This window comes from Cottoperca gobio, chromosome 6 (assembly GCF_900634415.1).
Source record: "Cottoperca gobio chromosome 6, fCotGob3.1, whole genome shotgun sequence".
Taxonomy (NCBI): Eukaryota; Metazoa; Chordata; class Actinopteri; order Perciformes; family Bovichtidae; genus Cottoperca; species Cottoperca gobio.
This window is the reverse complement of record NC_041360.1, coordinates 23,734,352-23,752,700: the sequence shown is the minus strand read 5'-3', so window position 1 is coordinate 23,752,700 and position 18,349 is coordinate 23,734,352. Positions and strand designations below refer to the sequence as shown.

General features: G+C 46.2%; 2 protein-coding genes across 17 annotated transcripts in view; one reads left to right on the top strand and one right to left on the bottom strand.

Moving 5' to 3' along the window:
• The first annotated feature begins 610 nt into the window (after window positions 1-610).
• On the top strand, window positions 611-6,815 carry LOC115010246 (NLR family CARD domain-containing protein 3-like). Its single transcript, XM_029434771.1, is given in 12 exon segments — window positions 611-896; window positions 1,704-1,846; window positions 1,956-2,048; window positions 2,237-2,347; window positions 2,540-2,588; window positions 2,708-2,927; window positions 3,019-4,640; window positions 4,642-4,808; window positions 5,194-5,361; window positions 5,476-5,643; window positions 5,729-5,775; window positions 5,869-6,815. Coding segments are annotated over 11 exon segments (3,315 nt in total). The 5' UTR covers window positions 611-896; window positions 1,704-1,721; the 3' UTR covers window positions 6,414-6,815.
• The window catches only part of LOC115010243 (pleckstrin homology domain-containing family A member 7-like), a 103,566-nt gene continuing 92,010 nt past the window's right edge, over window positions 6,794-18,349 (bottom strand). For 14 of the 16 annotated variants that reach the window (XM_029434755.1, XM_029434770.1, XM_029434753.1 and 11 more), the window contains 15 exons: window positions 16,975-17,034; window positions 15,990-16,070; window positions 15,340-15,489; window positions 14,679-14,780; window positions 13,587-13,698; window positions 13,293-13,414; window positions 12,980-13,174; window positions 12,794-12,866; window positions 12,169-12,260; window positions 11,592-11,840; window positions 8,678-8,851; window positions 8,294-8,427; window positions 8,047-8,180; window positions 7,761-7,817; window positions 6,794-7,271 (listed from right to left, as the gene is read on the bottom strand). In XM_029434755.1, coding sequence (XP_029290615.1) covers window positions 7,792-7,817; window positions 8,047-8,180; window positions 8,294-8,427; window positions 8,678-8,851; window positions 11,592-11,840; window positions 12,169-12,260; window positions 12,794-12,866; window positions 12,980-13,174; window positions 13,293-13,414; window positions 13,587-13,698; window positions 14,679-14,780; window positions 15,340-15,489; window positions 15,990-16,070; window positions 16,975-17,034 — 1,704 coding nt within the window. In that variant the 3' untranslated portion in view covers window positions 6,794-7,271; window positions 7,761-7,791. The remainder of the gene's footprint in view (window positions 7,272-7,760; window positions 7,818-8,046; window positions 8,181-8,293; window positions 8,428-8,677; window positions 8,852-11,591; window positions 11,841-12,168; window positions 12,261-12,793; window positions 12,867-12,979; window positions 13,175-13,292; window positions 13,415-13,586; window positions 13,699-14,678; window positions 14,781-15,339; window positions 15,490-15,989; window positions 16,071-16,974; window positions 17,035-18,349) is intronic. The other 2 variants (XM_029434754.1, XM_029434767.1) reach the window with 1 other exon arrangement.

Below are 18,349 nucleotides of genomic sequence, written 5' to 3'. Positions count from 1 at the left end.
GGTCTGCAACTCAAGATAAGCCACCTGCAGGGAAACTGCGCCCGTAGACTCAGGGAGAGGGGCGCATCCTTTAGTTGACGAGATATTTAAGACAAAGAAATGCCTATTCACTCTTAAACACACCATCTGTCTTTCAGACACTGTTGTGATTCAGATAACATAATGATAATAGAATGTCACTTTAAAATAGGCCTAGCTACGCCACTGGGTTAAACCACTGCAACTTACAACCCTAATGTTACCCCTGCTGCCATTTATTATATGACAATAATGGCAGTATCATTATATTATGATACAATTATTGCCCAAATAATTGATTTACACACATTGGATACATTACTCATGAGAGAATTAGTTTTATTATACAGGTCTGTTATACAATCCTAATATATTTACTAGACAATAGATACTATTATTGATAAACATTTTTGACATGGACATTTTTACTGGCTCAAAATACAGTATTGGCAGATATTGTCTCAAGTATGTGATCTTTGATATCAGAATCAGAAATCTAATCTAATATTCTGAGGCAATACATAATGTTTGCACCAAACAACAAACTGGAGTCTCCTCTCTGGTCTGTGTGACGTCAGGCCGCGATCATCACGTGCACAACCCCATCCCAACGGTGAAGCGTGGAGAGCTTCACTCACCTCCACGCTTCACCGTTGTTGCATTTAGTCAAAAAGAAACATTGAATAGTGAAACCAGGTTGTATATGCATGCCACAGGAACCTTTTTCGCAGATTTCCACAACAGTTTGGAGGTAGAAGTATCTGAAGCCAGCGCATAATATATGCACACTTCCACTGTGCAATGATTGGTTCACAAATACTTTCCGAGGTAAGAACGGATGTCAAAGATTCACTTTGAAGAAACAGCTCCGTCTTGAAGTAAGTCTCCTTTATGGTTTGTTTTGCATTACGAAATATAATAAGCGTACTAATGCAATAATTCATCTTGATGTGATTTAGTTGTGAACTAGTTTGCTGGGATCAACTCCAGGGTTTTTTTAACAGGGGTGTTTCTCCCATCCGGGAGCAGAGAGGCGAGATGTTTCTGTATTTGCTGCGTCGTTGTGAAAAGTGTGACAGTAAACTCTTTAATGAAGATCATCATCATTTAAATTAACTCAAACCAGCGAGCAAATCAGATTACATTTACTACACACGAACCAAAGTATTGGCAACATGTGCACATTGATGAGAATTGAAAACAAAATTGAAACTAACTTTGTGACGCATCTAAGATGAGACTCTATTTTTACTGAAGCTAAATGTGCCAAACAAAAACGTGTAGTTCGTGTTGGAATGAATGTTTCTCAGGATGTGAATTTACTAAACAGCAGCCAGTCTTTCTACAGTCTGCTGTGCAACAGGACGGATTACTAGCACTTCCTCTCTGTCTTTTGTTTCCAGTGCAGTCTGACCCGATTTGACAAGTTTACAGCGGGATGCAGGAAATGATGTAGGCAGGGCAGCACTTTAGCTCCAACTGTCTTTGCACTCTCTTGCAGCCATGTGGAATCCCTTGTTTTCTGCTGCTTATAATTGAGCTGTGCAGACAAATAAACAATAAATATAACAAATACATTCTGTAGGACATCATCCCCCTTTCCAGATTTACAACTTGTTGGTCCACTTGTGGATTGGTGAGAACTGAGTTTAATCATTGTATAAAATATAACATGTCTCTATAAGAAACAACAACCTTTGAAGATGGACGCTGCAGAGCAGACTGAGAAGTGTGCAGACGGGCCACGGTTGCCTGCGTCGTCCTGCCTGTCCATGAAAAGCAACGACTCCATGAACATTCGTCATGACTTCACTAAAGAGGCTGATCAGTACATAAGTCTGCTCCGGGTCTTCAGCTGTTGTAGCTATGCCTATAAAAAATATCTTGAACTCATTGACATCCGACTGCGTGTATAACACGTCTTCCTTTCTTATCAGCTCAGTTTACTTTCCTGCTTCGTCCTGTGCGTCCATGAAAAGTGACGACTCCATGAACATTCGTCAGGACTTCACCAAGAAAGATGCCGAGAGGTACAAGGTTTAGTTTTTTTAGTCATTGATTTTATTTAATTCTTTTGGTTACACGACTTGATGGTAAACATTTTAGCTCTAGAGATTGAAATGCGGTAAAATGTTGAAATTATAAATTGACACGATGGTTCAGAGAGAATGAATCCTAACGACTCGTGTGACGACTCTGGGACTTCCTTTTTTCCTAGCAGTCCACTTCGTTTGGAGAAATCAAATTCTCCTGCTTCATCCTGTGCGTCCATGAAAAGCAACGACTCCATGAACATTCGTCAGGACTTGAGCAAGGAAAACTCTGAGAGGTACAAACAGGAAGTCTGTGTTTAGCCAAGGTAGTGCTGTGACTGGGGATTGAACCTTCAGCCTGCTGGTCCAAAGGGAAATATCACACTCCATCAATTTTGAATGAGTCTACAAACAGCAACAGACAATGCTACCTACTATGCTTATAAAAAACTTATTTTAAATAACAATCCTTCAATATTTATCTCAAGGGACCAACACGACTGTCCTGTCTTGATGGATGGACATGCTATATTTCAGGTAGGCTGTCTGTCTGTACACATTATATTATATATTCAAAAGATTAGTGGTTCAGTCTTCTCTGCAGTGTCCATCTTCAGCTGTATAAAAGCTTCATTCATTTACTTTCTCCATCACAGTTGGTGGAAGCACACAGCAAGAAGATTTTGCTGAGCGAGCTTAAAAGGTATGAAAAGATGCTGTTTCCACGTCCATCACAATGTTGTGAGAGTGAAGATGTCACTACTGACGGGGTCACTACTCACGATGTGACCGGTGCCAGTGAGGGTGTTCTGAAGATCACATTGCATGTCTTAAAGGAAATGGGCCATATAGGGCTCGCTAACCACCTGGAGAAACGTAAGTACCAATAGTAGTAATGAACTGTTGTGGTTATACTCGACAATATCCGATTATTAACATTATATTTTTGGTTTCTTCATAAAATTAGACATTTACGGTGAGCTTGATGTCTGCCAGCGCAAACTCCGACACAAATTGAAGAAGTTTGAATACATTAACGAGGGAGCGGCACAGCACGGGACCCGGACGCTTCTCAACAAGGTGTACACTGAGCTCTACATCACAGAGGGAGTCAGTGGGGCCGTTAATAATGAACATGAGGTCAGGCAGATCGAGGCCGCCAACAGGAGACGAGTAACGGAAGACAAGCCAATCAAGGTGGAAGACCTCTTCCAGCCTCTGCTCGGACAAGACTGCTTCATCAGAACCGTTCTGACCAAAGGAATCTCTGGCATTGGGAAAACCATCTCCGTGCAGAAGTTTAATCTGGAATGGGCGGAGGAAAGAGTTAACCAGGATATCCAACTCCTAATTAATCTTCCATTTCGGGAGCTGAATCTGATGTTGGAGAAACGTCTCACGCTGACGCAGCTTCTTCATCACTTCCTCGCAGAAGCAAAAGAATCGGGAGTTTCAAATTTTGACAAATACAAGGTGCTACTGATATTTGACGGGTTGGACGAGTGCCGGCTTCCGCTGAACTTTGACCACAACGCGCCGTGCCGCAGTGCCTCCGAGCCGGCTTCAGTGGATGAACTTCTGACAAACCTCATCCGGGGCAACCTGCTGCCCTCTGCACACATCTGGATTACCTCCAGGCCCGCAGCTACAACACTCATTCCAGTTGCTCTCGTCAACCGCGTGACAGAGATACGAGGGTTCAACGACCCCCAGAAGGAGGAGTACTTCCGGAAGAAGATCACTGATCAAAACATGGCCGGTAGAGTCATCTCTCACGTTAAGTCCACCAGGAGCCTCCACATCATGTGTCACATACCAGTGTTCAGCTGGATATCTGCCACCGTTCTGCAGAGAATGTTACAGGATCAGGTCTCAGGAGAAATGCCGAAGACTCTGACTCAAATGTACACCAACTTCCTGATTTACAACTCGTTGACCAGAACTCGAAAGTATTCGGCAGAACAAGAGGAAGCCCAGGAGAAAATGGATGAAGAGAAGATCTTGAAGCTTGGAAAACTGGCCTTTGAGCACCTGATGAAAGGCAACATGATCTTCTATGGGAATGAACTGACTGAGTACAACATCAACGTTGCTGATGCTGCAATATATTCAGGCGTGTTCACACAGACCTCTGAGAATGACTTCGGGTTTCATCTGGAGAGGGTCTACTGCTTTGTGCATCTCAGCATTCAGGAGTTTTTTGCCGCAATGTACATTTTTCACACATTTGTCTGCTTCAATCAGAACCTGCTGGACCCACAGGACACCGCCACTGTCCAAGAGGCTCCCAGTGACGCGACTGACCTTCTCAAGAGCGCAGTGGACAAGGCTCTGCAGAGCGACAACGGACACCTGGATCTTTTTCTGCGTTTCCTTCTGGGCCTCTCGCAGACGTCCAATCAGAGGTTGTTGCAGAGTGTTCTGATCACGATGCGGAGCAGTTCACAGAGAAACGAGGAAATCGTCGAGCACATCAAGGAGAAGATCAGGCAGAACCTGTCCCCGGAAAGATGCATCAATCTCTTCCACTGCCTCAGTGAGCTGAACGATCAATCTCTCGTGGAGGAAATGCAGAAGTACCTGAGCTCCTGGTTGTTTGTCAGACACCCAGCTATCCCCGTCACAGTGGTCCGCTCTGGTCTTTGTGTTGCTGACCTCAAAGGAAGAGTTGGAAGAGTTTGACTTGAGGAAATATTCAAGATCAGAGGAAGGTCTTCGGAGGCTGTTACCAGTGATCAAAGAATCCAGAGTTGTCTTGTGAGTAAAGAGGGATCTCCTCTGCACGTTTAACTTTAAAGAAAGAAGATCTGAGTTCATATTCTACAGTGAGACAGATGCTGTTTGTAGCATCCCAATAAATTGTTGGGAATTATTGTCTTAGCTAGTTTTTTTTTCACATGCAAGACACTTCCTGTTTGCTTCCAGTAGACTTGTGTATCATGCACGTTGTATTTTACATTTTCTCCTGTGAGACGCACAAAGCGTTAGCGCTGTAAAGCAGTCTTGCAGAGTTAGTGTTCAATTTGAATAAAAGCAATGTAATGTAATGTAAAACTAGAGGCTGCAGAACTTTTTTTATGGTTATGTATCAAAATTAAACATTTGGAAAATTGTTAATATTGAATTGTTTTTCATTTTGAAGACTTAAAGAATGCAACCTCACAGAGAAATGCTGCCAAGCGCTTGGAGCCGTTCTAAGCAATTCATGTGTGAAAGAGTTGGACCTAAGTGATAATGAGCTCCAAGACGCAGGAGTCCAGCTGCTGTCTGCTGGACTGGCGAGTCCAACATGTCAGCTGGAAAAACTGAGGTTTGAAGAGCTGGAGCCGGCCGTCTATGACCAGTTCTAATCCATTTTTGGTGAATATTGTTTTGTATTGCATTCTGTGAATTACATTGAGTTAGTTTTACTCTTCACTTTCAGGCTGCCGTTCTGTGGAATCACAGAGATTGGCTGCGGCTATTTGGCTACAGCTCTGAAAACCAACCCCGTCTACCTGAAGGAGCTGGACCTGAGCTACAATCATCCAGGACGAGCGGGGGAGGAGATGTTGACCTGCTTACAGAAGGACCTTGAACACCTCACTGTCAGGTACAACTGAATTAAATGTCAGTTTTTCTTCTGTAAACTAATTTGGCACATTTTACATATCTGATTTTTATTTATTGTTTCCTAGCTTGACTGGCAATGCGGAGTGCTACTTAAAATCAGCTCTGAAGAAATGTAAGTTTTTTTATTTTATTTTTATCAAATGAATATTAACACAGGTACTCGAACTGAAAAGGTCATCATTATTTCCTGTTTGTGTTTCCTCAGACGCATGTGAGCTCACTTTGGATGTGAATACTGCCCATTCACACTTGTCTTTGTCTGAAAACAACAAAAAAATGACGCGACTGGAAACGGATCAGCCGTATCCCGACAGCCCGGAGAGATTCACAGACTGGGGGCAAGTTCTTAGTAAAGAGGGTCTGTCTGCGCGTTGCTACTGGGAGCTGGAGTGGACCGGGGAGTGGACCGGTATAGGAGTGGCTTATAAAGGGATCAGCAGGAAAGCAAAAGGGAACGATTGCGTCATGGGCTACAACGATCATTCATGGAGTCTGCGCTACTGTCACGGCAAATACACAGTCTGGTACAATAAGAGTGACTCGTACATATCGGCGCCATACTTCAACTCCAAAAGGCTCGGCGTGTTCCTGGACTGGTCAGCTGGCACTCTGTCCTTCTACGCTGTGTCAGCAAACACCATGACGCATCTGCATACGTTCCACGCTGACTTCTCTGAGCCACTGTATCCAGGCTTCAGGCTGGGCTTTCCAGGTTCTTCATTAAGTCTATGCCAGCCAGAATACCCCTAATCATCCACTAAATATGTTCATAAAACGTGTGCATGGTGTTCCTATCATTAGTTTTCTAATAAAAGAATAGTCAACACATGGGACAACCTCTGGGTCTTGCATTCTCTCTATTGGCCAGCAGGGGGCGACTCCCCTGGTTTTCCCTTCTTTTTTTTTTATTGCAAGTTTTGAGTCTTCATTACAGCATGATGCTCATTTTGTAAATGATGCTCGCATTTAAAGTAAAATGGACAAAGTAGTGTCTTCTGGGTGTGAGTGACAGCTCGCTACCTCAGTGTTGTCCGGACTATGTGCTCTGTGTGTTTCCATCTTAACAACTTTAACACGTTCAGTGTGTGTGTGTGTGTGTGTGATTTTGAAACAATTGACTTTCAAGGAAATACACACCAAATAAAATTCTCATTTATTGTCTTTTCCTTTTTTAATTATTAATCATATTATTTTCTAATGCATGTTAGTTGATTGACAGGACTGTGATCAGTTATATTGAAAATATACAGAAGTTGAACAAGCATCTTTAGCCAAATGTAATAAATAAAGGATTCATGTGAAAACATTCCTACTGTAGTCTGAGCACGTTGGTGTTTACTCATAAAAACACAGACCAAACTACAAAATGGCTTATTGCAGATTTAAAAAAGAAGCAATTCACTCGTTATAAGTTCTTAATTGTGCAGAAGCAAGAATTAATTCTATATCAAAACTCACAGAAATGTGTCTTGTTCTCACTCGTAAAAAAAAAGATTTGTTACAAGTAAATCAGTTAGTTGGCAACAGCTGGAAATCGCTTCGATCCTTCTTCATGAAGAATCCGTGTGACGGTGGAGCCTGCAGGTCAGTGCTGTGCAGCAGCTTTGGCTGAGGAGGAAACAGTGAAGACATTAGAGTTCTTGCAGTCAGGACTACAAGTGTTTGACCCATGTGATGTCGACTGCTTTGTGCCAGTAATATAATCTCTTCAGGCGCTGCATGAACCCCTGTGCACGAGTAGTGTGCATGTCATTCGATTTCAATCAAGTTTGTTTTATTTCATTTACATAGAAAAACACAAACACACCAAATCACCACTTGCAAACACAAAGCCTCCACATCTCACTGACGCAGCTCATTAGGACACCTGAAGCTGTGTCTGGAGTATCACCCAAAAGCAAAGAAGCCAGGACTGCACACAGATTTGTTTGAGTGTACCAGGATGTTCTGTACAGAAGGTTGCGTGTTAACCAGATGCTCAGCTTCCCTCTGGACACGCATCATGGACATCGTTTGCAGGTTTAAAGTGTGTTTTTGTCACTAATCTGTGCACAATCCTGACCAAACCCCAAACGGCACAACACAATGAATCCACACCTGGAATGGCAGGTACCCGGAGCAGACATGCTCACCGACGCTCCGGCCACTCAGTCCCTGCACACCAGGGACAAATGACACGTTGGCTGTCTGAGAGAACATCTGAGCAGGTTCCTGCGTGTTTGTGCTTCTATCTTTGTGCTTTAAGGTTTACAGGAACGTTCTACAAAGTGAAGCCGACCTGCTTTCAGGATAAAGGTTGGCATTACTAACATTGGGAGTAATACGGGCTCAGAGAAGAGCTGCGTAAGTCTTAGTTCAGAGGATGCATTGAGAGTCCACTAACCTGCCACCAGCTTGCTCTTGCGCGAGGCCTCGGAGGCGAGCGCGTGGGACACGTTCATGATCCTCTCCTGCTGCTGCAGAGCCGAGTCCAGCTCACCGAAGTCCAGCGGAGCGGACGGCTGTATGTTCTGATAACTGTTGGAAGGACATCGACCAGAGGATTCATGAATAGCACGATGACTGTCATGGATTGGTCCCAGTAAACCATATCCACTCCACTACAGTGTCATTGTTTGAGTGGCGTCTACCTGGATTTGGCGAGGAGGTTCTTGATGCGCTCGGCCCGGCGGGAGCGTTCCTCCTGCTCCTCTGGACTCAGAGGCTCATCGGGATCAGACTCTACGTAGCGCTCTGGGATGGGAACTTTCCGCGGTTTGGAGAGCTGTATGTTGGATAGACAGGAAGTCGCTCTTTGAGTCCCATAAGTTAAAGACGACCGTCAACGGTTGTCTCCATGCTAGTACAGGTGTACACACAAGTTATCAAGTCTCTTCTTGTGGTAACGTTTCCGTAATGACGGTAAATACACAAAACACGTTTTTGGCTCTAACTCAAGAGTTAATGACAATTTCCCACACGTCTAATGTCTAATGTAAACTTCTAGTTGTGGTTCACGACTGACGCGTCTCTACCTCTCGGCTGATGTCCAGGTCATAGTCGAGAGGCTCCACGTCCACCTCTCGCACGTGCGTGGCTGTAGCCGTCACCCACTCGTCTGATCGGATCCTCCCTCGCTCTTTCACGTGGTTCCACCCTTCGTCGCTCTGACCCTCTGCAGACAGTCGCTCCTCTTGCCAATCAAACACCTAGAAACGGCAGGAGGCGGGATTACACAGCTACTCTGGTGACCAATAGATCTGCTGCATCAGTGAAGTCTTTAAGTGAAGTTCAAATAAATATACATGAATCACAAAACCTTTGTGTCTGGACATGCGTTTAAAAAGTGTAACGTTTAATATTAAGAACATTTATTTTAATATTATTTCTACAAGATTTGTATAAAGACAATATCCAATATCGCATTTTACTGGTTCAAGTTCTTAAATGTAAATATTTGCTGGTTGTCTCGTCTTCTATCAGTCAACAGTCGTGTTCAAGTCATCTTGGGCATTTAGAAACAGAACCTGAATATAAGGTGACAATAATCCCTAAGTATTTAAAGGTTCATTAAAATGACTCGCAACAGATTTAAACTCTTCAACAAAGTGAAAGAGAGCAGAGACGATGTCTTCGTGGAAGCAGAGAAGAAGAAACTCTGTTGCCAAACTGAAGGTCATTTAAAAAAGTGCATAAAAAGATGAAATGTTCCTGCAGGGAGGAGACGAACACTCAACTTAATAGGAAACAAATATGAATAATTACAGCAAGAAGTTCACCCAGAGATTTGAAAGGATCATGTTTAGTATTATTACCGGGCAGATGATTAGTCTAAAGCTGTAATTACACACATACCACATCCTCCTCCTGACCCTTACTCACTGACAAGTACTCATATTTGTGTGTGTGTGTGTGTGTGTGTGTGTGTGTGTGTGTGAGGGGTACTTGTGAGTAATCATCCAAGGAGCATCAAAGCCATGCATCCTTCCCACTCCTGCAGCGCGGTCTGATCTGTTGGTGTGTCCACATGCCGTGTTGTGCTCCGGAGACTCAATCACACACACACACACACACACACAAACACACACACACACACACGAGAGAGAGAGAAGACCATGCAGGCACAGATTCATCAAAGCCCCGACAGATTAGGAAGAACAAAGCCAAGAGGAGGTTCAGAAGCAAGAAACTCTTTATTGTCGAGTGCAAATCTCTACATGATAGAAAAGGGAAGAGTTGTGCGTTGCTTCTGGATGACACAGAATTAGGTGGTGATTAGCTTCTCTAAGTTCTCTACTATATCTCTACTCTTCAACCTCCTGGAACTACTTTATCTCTGGTCTGATATACTGTACGTAAGTGTGGAAGGATAAAAGCAACGTGGCAGAAAAGTCATCGAGATTAATCGTCTTTAAAACGAGGAGCGGACAGCAGAGAGAAGCAACACCGCACGACGACACGGATCTCTGGGTTTCTCAGTGTGGGATCTAAGGGAAGCTAGCTTCACGCTTACACACACTTCCCATCACAGAGTTGTCCACTCCTTGTTCGCTTCTTGTTGCGTTTCAGCCCCGTTGCTTGAGCCCGTCCTGTATATTTATGATGCATAAAACAGCACAGCATAGGCCACTTAAAAGTGCTCAGATATGAGTACAGAACTTTAACTGTCAAACCATAAGAAGAACCTTGTAATGTGTACAAGAAAAGGCTGCGTTAACGACGACCATGGTGTAAACGTGTTATGCTGGTGGAGTAGAGAAAATAAAATGTGCTCTGGCATTTATGGTTGTGTGTGTGAGCAGCAGAGGACTACAGACTATGTATTGCTCACTGTTACAGGGACGCTTGAATTCAAGGGTTTATGGGAAATGTAGTCTGATTACAGGCAGAACTCACAGCCGCCTGGTTTCCAAGTGTTAGTCTGTCATTACAATACCCATGTGGTAGTTGTTCGGTGACATCTGAATGGAAGACTTTGACATTTTGAATCACTTGCTATCACTTCTTCACCCAGGCGTCGTTAGCGTTGTTAGCATTGTTAGCATTCCATACTGAGGGGCACCAAGCCGTAAACTAGATTTAGTTTAAATGTCAAAGTATTCCTGCAGGGGTTAAAAAGCAGCAGTGTCTCCACATCTCCCCGACCTTAAAGCTTAAATGGTGTGTATGATTCTGACGTGGAGACGCGCGCCTGATTAAAATGATTACGGAGGTAAATTTGGGACAAAAAGGCAAAAAAACATCGTCAGCAAAACAAGGCACTTGGATTTCATGTGAAGAAACGAAAGCAGGGAGGTGTGATCATGATTTGTGCCACTAGCTTTGCCTCTTTCTTCATTTCAACGACCTGAATACTTCATTTCTTTCTTTCCCCAACACACCCCCCCCCCCACTCCTCTATATGCTCTATATACCAAATCTCTACAAAATATAACTGTACAACTGTATACTGAAAATATCCCTCAGTAAATAAATAAAAGTGTACAAGTACACGTGTGTACATAAATGGGCTCTTCTCTACTTTCTGGTGATGAAAGCAGAGACAGGAAGGCCAGGGGGGGGGGGGGAGGCCTTCCCTTCCCTCCTTCTCTCAGTGGATTTACATTCAGAATTGTGTCAGTGAGCTCCCACCTGTGGGACAGTGAGGCTTTAGCCCCTGAACCTTTAAAAAAATAAACAGGGAGCGACTGTCCCAGTCCAAAACTAGCCAAGTATTCCCCCCGCATCACTGAGCTCATCTCGTCTCCCATTGTTCTTAAAGCTAACCAAGCTAACTAGCCCGCCGCAGTCCATGTTAGTGCTAACGCCAACAACCACTGGTTACACAAGGCAGAGAGTGCTAGTGTGTTATTATGTGGCCGGGGGCTGGAGGGTGGCGTAGCAGCAGTGGTGGTGGAGGTGGTGCTCCCTGTGTCTGCTGCTGCTGCGCGGGGGCGCGGGGTAACGTACGGATGCCGGAGGGTCGGAGGTGCTGGAGGGCAGCCTGGAGGAGGAGGAGGAGCGCTGCGTGGTGACGGTGGAGATGGAGCGTTCGCCCTGGCTCAGGTTCCTCTTGCGCTCGCGAACTAGCGCCTTCTGGTGGCGCTTCATTCGCTCCAGCTGCTCCTCCGCCGTCATCCGCCCTCGAGGCTGGCTGCTCGGCAGCTGCAGGGCTTCTGTGGGCGATGACAGACGCTCCAAGGCACTCTTGGGTCTCTCCTGGGGAGACGGGGAAGGACGGAGGATACAGAGAGGATAGTTAATGAGGTTAGTTCAGAAGGAACAGAACAAGAATGGGACAAAACAGATATATATTAGCAGAAGAAGAAAAACAAACGGAAACAAGGAAAGCAAAATGAAAGACGAAGGAATATGAACAGTGAAGTACAGAATGTCTTTAACCTGCATCCTAAAAGCTATGTGTACGTAGTAATGGTAACGCATGATGTAATACGCTTTATGTTCTGTAGGTACTGCATCGACAGGAGCAGGCTCACAGGAGCACGTGTGAACCCAGCTGGTGTCTGCAGGTGTTCTCCCGACTCACCCTGGCTGCGGCGCTCCCGGGGCTTCTCCTCAGGGTGACGTAGGACGCGATGGAGTTGGACTGGTTCAGTTGAGACGAGGGGCCCGACAGAGCTGGTTGATAACAACGAGACAAGTATCAGCACAGTTTCCTTTCCTTTGCAAAGCAATGAAGTAATGAAATAATCATCTGTAACTCGACGTGAGACCCGTCTTCCTCGGCCCGTGCTGTAATCGAACCAAAAACTTAATTATGTAGTGGAGCTGGTCTTTAAAACATTCGGCTCCTCTTGTGGCGACACGTTCTGTTACTGAGGGATCGTTTATTGGTAAGATACGCGCCACACACGTTTTAACTGATGAATAGACTTCTAATGAAAATATGTGTCTTCCTGAACACAAACACTCTTGTCTGCGTATATTCAAAGTTTTAATCAATTCATTTAAAGCTTGCTAAGCACATTTTATTCTCATACTTCTGTCCTTCGCAACAAAACCAAGAAGTATTAAAGCAATAACATTCTGCTGCACCTTCTTTAAATTTAAAAAGCGAAGAATGATAATTGGTCTGCATACTCTCCTGGGGAATCACCATAAGAAAGTCGTCTTTCAGCTCTCTATGAGGACAGCTCTGTATTTCCAGTTACCTTTGCTCTGGAGATACTGGTAGTGGCTCAGTGCTGGCAGCTCGGGTTCACTCAGGTAGGACCGCAGGTCAGTCTGAACCCAGAAGAGGTTTAACAAAGAGACAGAACGTCGACACTTGAAGTTAAAAAGTGCATCTACGAGGCTTCATTCCAACAAAGACAGCAGAGGGCGACGGATCAACATACCTTACAGTCTCCATTGACAACATACTGCCCGCTCTCCCTGTCCCGCTTCCTCTCATCTGATTGGCGTTTCAGCCCACGCACCGACATGTGGCGGACGACCGAGGCCTCTTTAGGGAGAGGCGGCACCACAGGGGGCGTCTCCTCGTTGTCGTACAGGTGAGGCAGTGGTGGCCTGGGAGGGGCGGAGTCTTCTGCCTGGACAGCAACCAGGCGGAAAAGGATTTAGTATTAGAAAAACAACTGATGCAATAACTCCTTGAACTTCATACGAAGTTAACGCCGCTGTGTTTCCAAGCAGACGGGTGACACTCACCCACTTTGGCACGGTGCTGTGAGGCAAAGTATGGCAGCGGATGGAGCTGCGAGGAGGAGGCTGGACCTCTGTGCTGAGAGAAGGCACCGCCAAGTCCGACACCGAAGGCACTAATTTCCTCTCTGGTGGGGGGCAACGGGAAATCTTTTAAATGTGAGCAGTTTTGAAAGTGATTTACATCTTTACAAGCAGATTTCTTAAGAATGTGGAGAATCTGTAGCAGCTCACTGCTCCGCTTTCATCTTAAGAACAGTGGCTGTTACCCATAACTGCTGGTTTGCTGTGGTTACCAACCTGGGTTTTGGACAGAGTCAATGGTGATCTTGTAGTTGGCTTTGCTGGCACTCAGCCCCCCCATTACGTCCTCGATCCTCCACAGCTCGCGCTTCATCTCCCCTTTCTCTTGCTACAGTTTGACACACAGATGCAAACACTTACACATTTGACGCCTTTCACGTGTTATTTGCAAGTTTCAATGTCACAGATTTGTAAAAAAATGTCCCGTCAATCTGGAAGACTTGAGGACAAACTAAACATAAAGTGTTTAAAAGCCACAGATACTGTAGATGTGTATGTTTTATATACTATGAGAGAGACTACGTGCTTTAACTGAAAAAGCAGAACTGGCAGTTTGGCGGTGAGCCTGCAGTACCAGATCTCACCTGAGGGGTAGCGCTGTGGTTCATGTGTGCCTGCAGTACCAGATCTCACCTGAGGGGTGGCGCTGTGGTTCATGTGTGCCTGCAGTACCAGGATCTCACCTGAGGGGTGGCGCTGTGGTTCATGTGTGCCTGCAGTACCAGGTCTCACCTGAGGGGTGGCGCTGTGGTTCATGTGTGCCTGCAGTACCAGGTCTCACCTGAGGGGTGCGCTGTGGTTCATGTGTGCCTGCAGTACCAGGTCTCACCTGAGGGGTGGCGCTGTGGTTCATGTGTGCCTGCAGTACCAGGTCTCACCTGAGGCGTGGCGCTGTGGTTCATGTGTGCCTGCAGTACCAGGTCTCACCTGAGGCGTGGCGCTGTGGTTCATGTGTGCCTGCAGTACCAGGTCTCACCTGAGGCGTAGCGCTGTGGTTCATGTGTGCCTGCAGTACCAGGTCTCACCTGAGGGGTGGCGCTGTGGTTCATGTGTGCCCGCAGTACCAGGTCTCACCTGAGGGGTGGCGCTGTGGTTCATGTGTGCCCGCAGTGCCAGGTCTCACCTGAGGGGTGGCGCTGTGGTTCATGTGTGCCTGCAGTACCAGGTCTCACCTGAGGCGTAGCGCTGTGGTTCATGTGTGCCTGCAGTACCAGGTCTCACCTGAGGGGTGGCGCTGTGGTTCATGTGTGCCTGCAGTACCAGGTCTCACCTGAGGGGTGGCGCTGTGGCTGCAGTACCAGGTCTCACCTGAGGGGTGGCGCTGTGGTTCATGTGTGCCTGCAGTGCCGTCCTCAGCTGCTCCACTGATCTCTCCAGATGGCTGTACTCCTCCCAGGCGTGTGCCATCTCCTGCACCACACAAACACACAGCGTCGTAGGTTAAACATGCAGGAGAGTCTTAAGATACACAGTCCATAGCAAAATCCATATGCAAAATCCATATGTAGACGTAGATGAGTCCTCATAGAGATCATAGAGATTGACTGGTACTCGATACTGAAATATCCAAGTCGTAGAGACACTTCTTCAGTCAAACGATAGTTGCATTCGATCCTTTTTGTACCCACATCCAGAGAAGAGATTACTTTCTATATCACCGCAAGTGCTTATCGATTGAATGCAACATGTGATTGTCTCACGGCTGCAGCAGCTACAACCCACACAGTGTTCGGTGCAGTGAAGTCGAGCGCCGAATATTTCACAGAGTTGGCAGTTGAGCATGCAGAGATGCCACCAAAACATTAAAAAGTACAGCTATACGACACACATGTGGCGTCTGATGAAAAATAAATGCTCAGGAGTCCAGGTACCTTAATTATTTATAACTATGACCAGCCTTATTGCAGACACACACTCTCTCCTCTCTCACACACACACACACACACACACACAGAGCAGGCATACGTACTGTGGAGAGGCGTGAGATCTGTGCCCGGATGGAGACCAGATCTTCCTGCAGCAGCCTCTGCTGGTAGCCGATCTTCTGGGCGTGGGCCGGCTGCTCCTGGTACATCTCCATCTGCTGGTGGGACACGTCCAGTACACTCTCCAGCTTGTCCTGAAGGGGTGAGGGGTCACGAGGTCAACCTGGAGCCGCTGATGACACTTATTCAAAAGTGGCTCCAGAGGGCAGCATGTTCCTACAGTCACCCCTGAGCCTCCATCAGATCTTACCTTCCTGCGCTGTATATGATGAGACTTTAACCTGCAGTGTGTTCAGCATCCCTTCAAGAGCTGACGTGAACTCAGTGCCTTCAGTTCTGTGTGTGTTTTATGTGTTTCGTAGTTCATAGTGATGAAAGAATTCCAGAGTCTGAGAAATCAATATCCCGCCTCCGCTTCAATATCATTTCCTCCAGTGCCTGTGAATGTATGGGATGTGTGCTGCACTGCTCCACAGCTGACTCACTCTCAGCAGCTCAACTGTTCCAGCTCTGTCCTCCAATCATCGGCTAACATTTGAATCTTTACACCGTTTCTGCAAGTGGACTCATCAGACTGACTTCAGGTCGGTTGGTAGAATGAGATGAGAGACATAAGACAATATAACAGACGTACCTTGTCGTCCTTCAGGGCGCTGATCCTCGCCTCCAGATCCTTCAGGATGTTGTCCTGCTCACACAACCGACTTAACTTCACCTGCAGGAGGAGACACAGAGCTGAGTGGGCACCTTCTCTGAACACTCACAGGTAGAGCACTCCTCCAGTGACTGCAGTACACGTGTGTGTGTGTGTGTGTGTGTGTGTGTGTGTGTGTGTGTGTGTGTGTGTGTGTGTGTGTTGACCTCTGGCTAATGAAGTGGCTCGTTTACTTAATTACAACTTCACCTCGTCCCTGCGGCTGTAGACAAACGAGTGTTTGTACAACAACGTGTTGGGAGAGCACGTACACATCGGCTTCCAAACGCTCGACTGCAAAAAGCACGCACGTCGTTATCATTCAGTGCCGTAGCTGCCCGGGTCGCGTTCGGGTGTAATTACCGTGATTGAGCCCATTACACACAAAGTGGGTGCGACCCTACCCGACACACATTTAATTACAGTGTCAGGGAGGCTCGCTCATTAATCCCAGATTAAACTGAGCAAACGTCAGGCGAAGGTCGGAGCACTTCATCAACACAGCGTACGCACACGTTCACATATTAGGTTTTTACATTGCATCAAATAAATGATTCATCCTGTTGTTGTTGCATCCGATCAAATATTCATCGCAGACATCGCTCTCATAAATTGTTTATTAAGCGGCTGCGTGTGAAGCTTCTACTTCCACGGGAGGAATTGGTCTGAAAGTCCGCAGGGAACAGTTTGTATTCTCAGAGTGAAGCCGGTGCAGCGATGCTCCATCACCGCTCCGTGCACGCTGTGTCAGCCTTCCCCATGAACTCCCCCACGTTCCCCACGTTGTTCTGCTTTAATGACCCTCGCTCTGCTAAGATCACATTTTTAATACGATAACATTTGTAATTTCATGTCCTACGCTCTCACTTTTGGTTAATATTCCGACACGCGACCTCGTGGACAGCGTTTACTGCGGTTTACTTACATCCACGTCGCTTTCTGCAACCTTGACGGGTTTCCCCGACTCCTTCTGACTTCCGGCTACCTAGAAATGGCAAAAATAAGCATTTCCAGACGTTAGTTGTCCGGCAGAAGAAAAGCCTCTGGAGCGTGGTGCAGTGGCGCTGAAACAGAGGAGGCTACAGAACACAGAGACTGGAGAGCTACGAGGCTGACACTATCTGCACCTCGTGTGTGACAATATGAGTGTTTGGCACGCAAATCAGCTGTCGCCATGAAGGACACAAAGGCTATGGACGCTTTGAAGCCCTGCACAAATTGACTTATCCATCAAACCTCTGCACCAAACATTACGTCCCCTTCATACAAAAGAAGTATCTGCTCACTTTGGGGTCACTGACGGTTCTGCAGTGAGAGAACAACCTCCTGAAAGCATTAAACTACAACATGTGCAGATTAAACTCAGAGAAAGTGACTAGAAGTCACTGAATACATCTCTTGTGCTTGCACATGTGTACTGTTGGAGTGCACGTGTGTACTGTTGGAGTGCACGTGTGTACTGTTGGAGTTCACGTGTGTACTGTTGGAGTGCACGTGTGTACTGTTGGAGTGCACGTGTGTACTGTTGGAGAGCACGTGTGTACTGTTGGAGTACACGTGTGTACTGTTGGAGTGCACGTGTGTACTGTACATGTGTACTGTTGGAGTACACATGTGTACTGTTGGAGTGCACATGTGTACTGTTGGAGAGCACGTGTGTACTGTACATGTGTACTGTTGGAGAGCACGTGTGTACTGTACATGTGTACTGTTGGAGTACACATGTGTACTGTTGGAGTGCACGTGTGTACTGTTGGAGTACACGTGTGTACTGTTGGAGTGCACGTGTGTACTGTTGGAGAGCACGTGTGTACTGTTGGAGTGCACGTGTGTACTGTACATGTGTACTGTTGGAGTGCACATGTGTACTGTTGGAGTGCACGTGTGTACTGTTGGAGTGCACGTGTGTACTGTTGGAGTACACGTGTGTACTGTACATGTGTACTGTTGGAGTGCACGTGTGTACTGTTGGAGTACACGTGTGTACTGTTGGAGTGCACGTGTGTACTGTTGGAGTACACATGTGTACTGTTGGAGTGCACGTGTGTACTGTTGGAGTACACGTGTGTACTGTTGGAGTGCACGTGTGTACTGTTGGAGAGCACGTGTGTACTGTTGGAGTGCACGTGTGTACTGTACATGTGTACTGTTGGAGTGCACATGTGTACTGTTGGAGTGCACGTGTGTACTGTTGGAGTACACGTGTGTACTGTACATGTGTACTGTTGGAGTGCACGTGTGTACTGTTGGAGTGCACGTGTGTACTTTTGGAGTGCACGTGTGTACTTTTGGAGTGCACG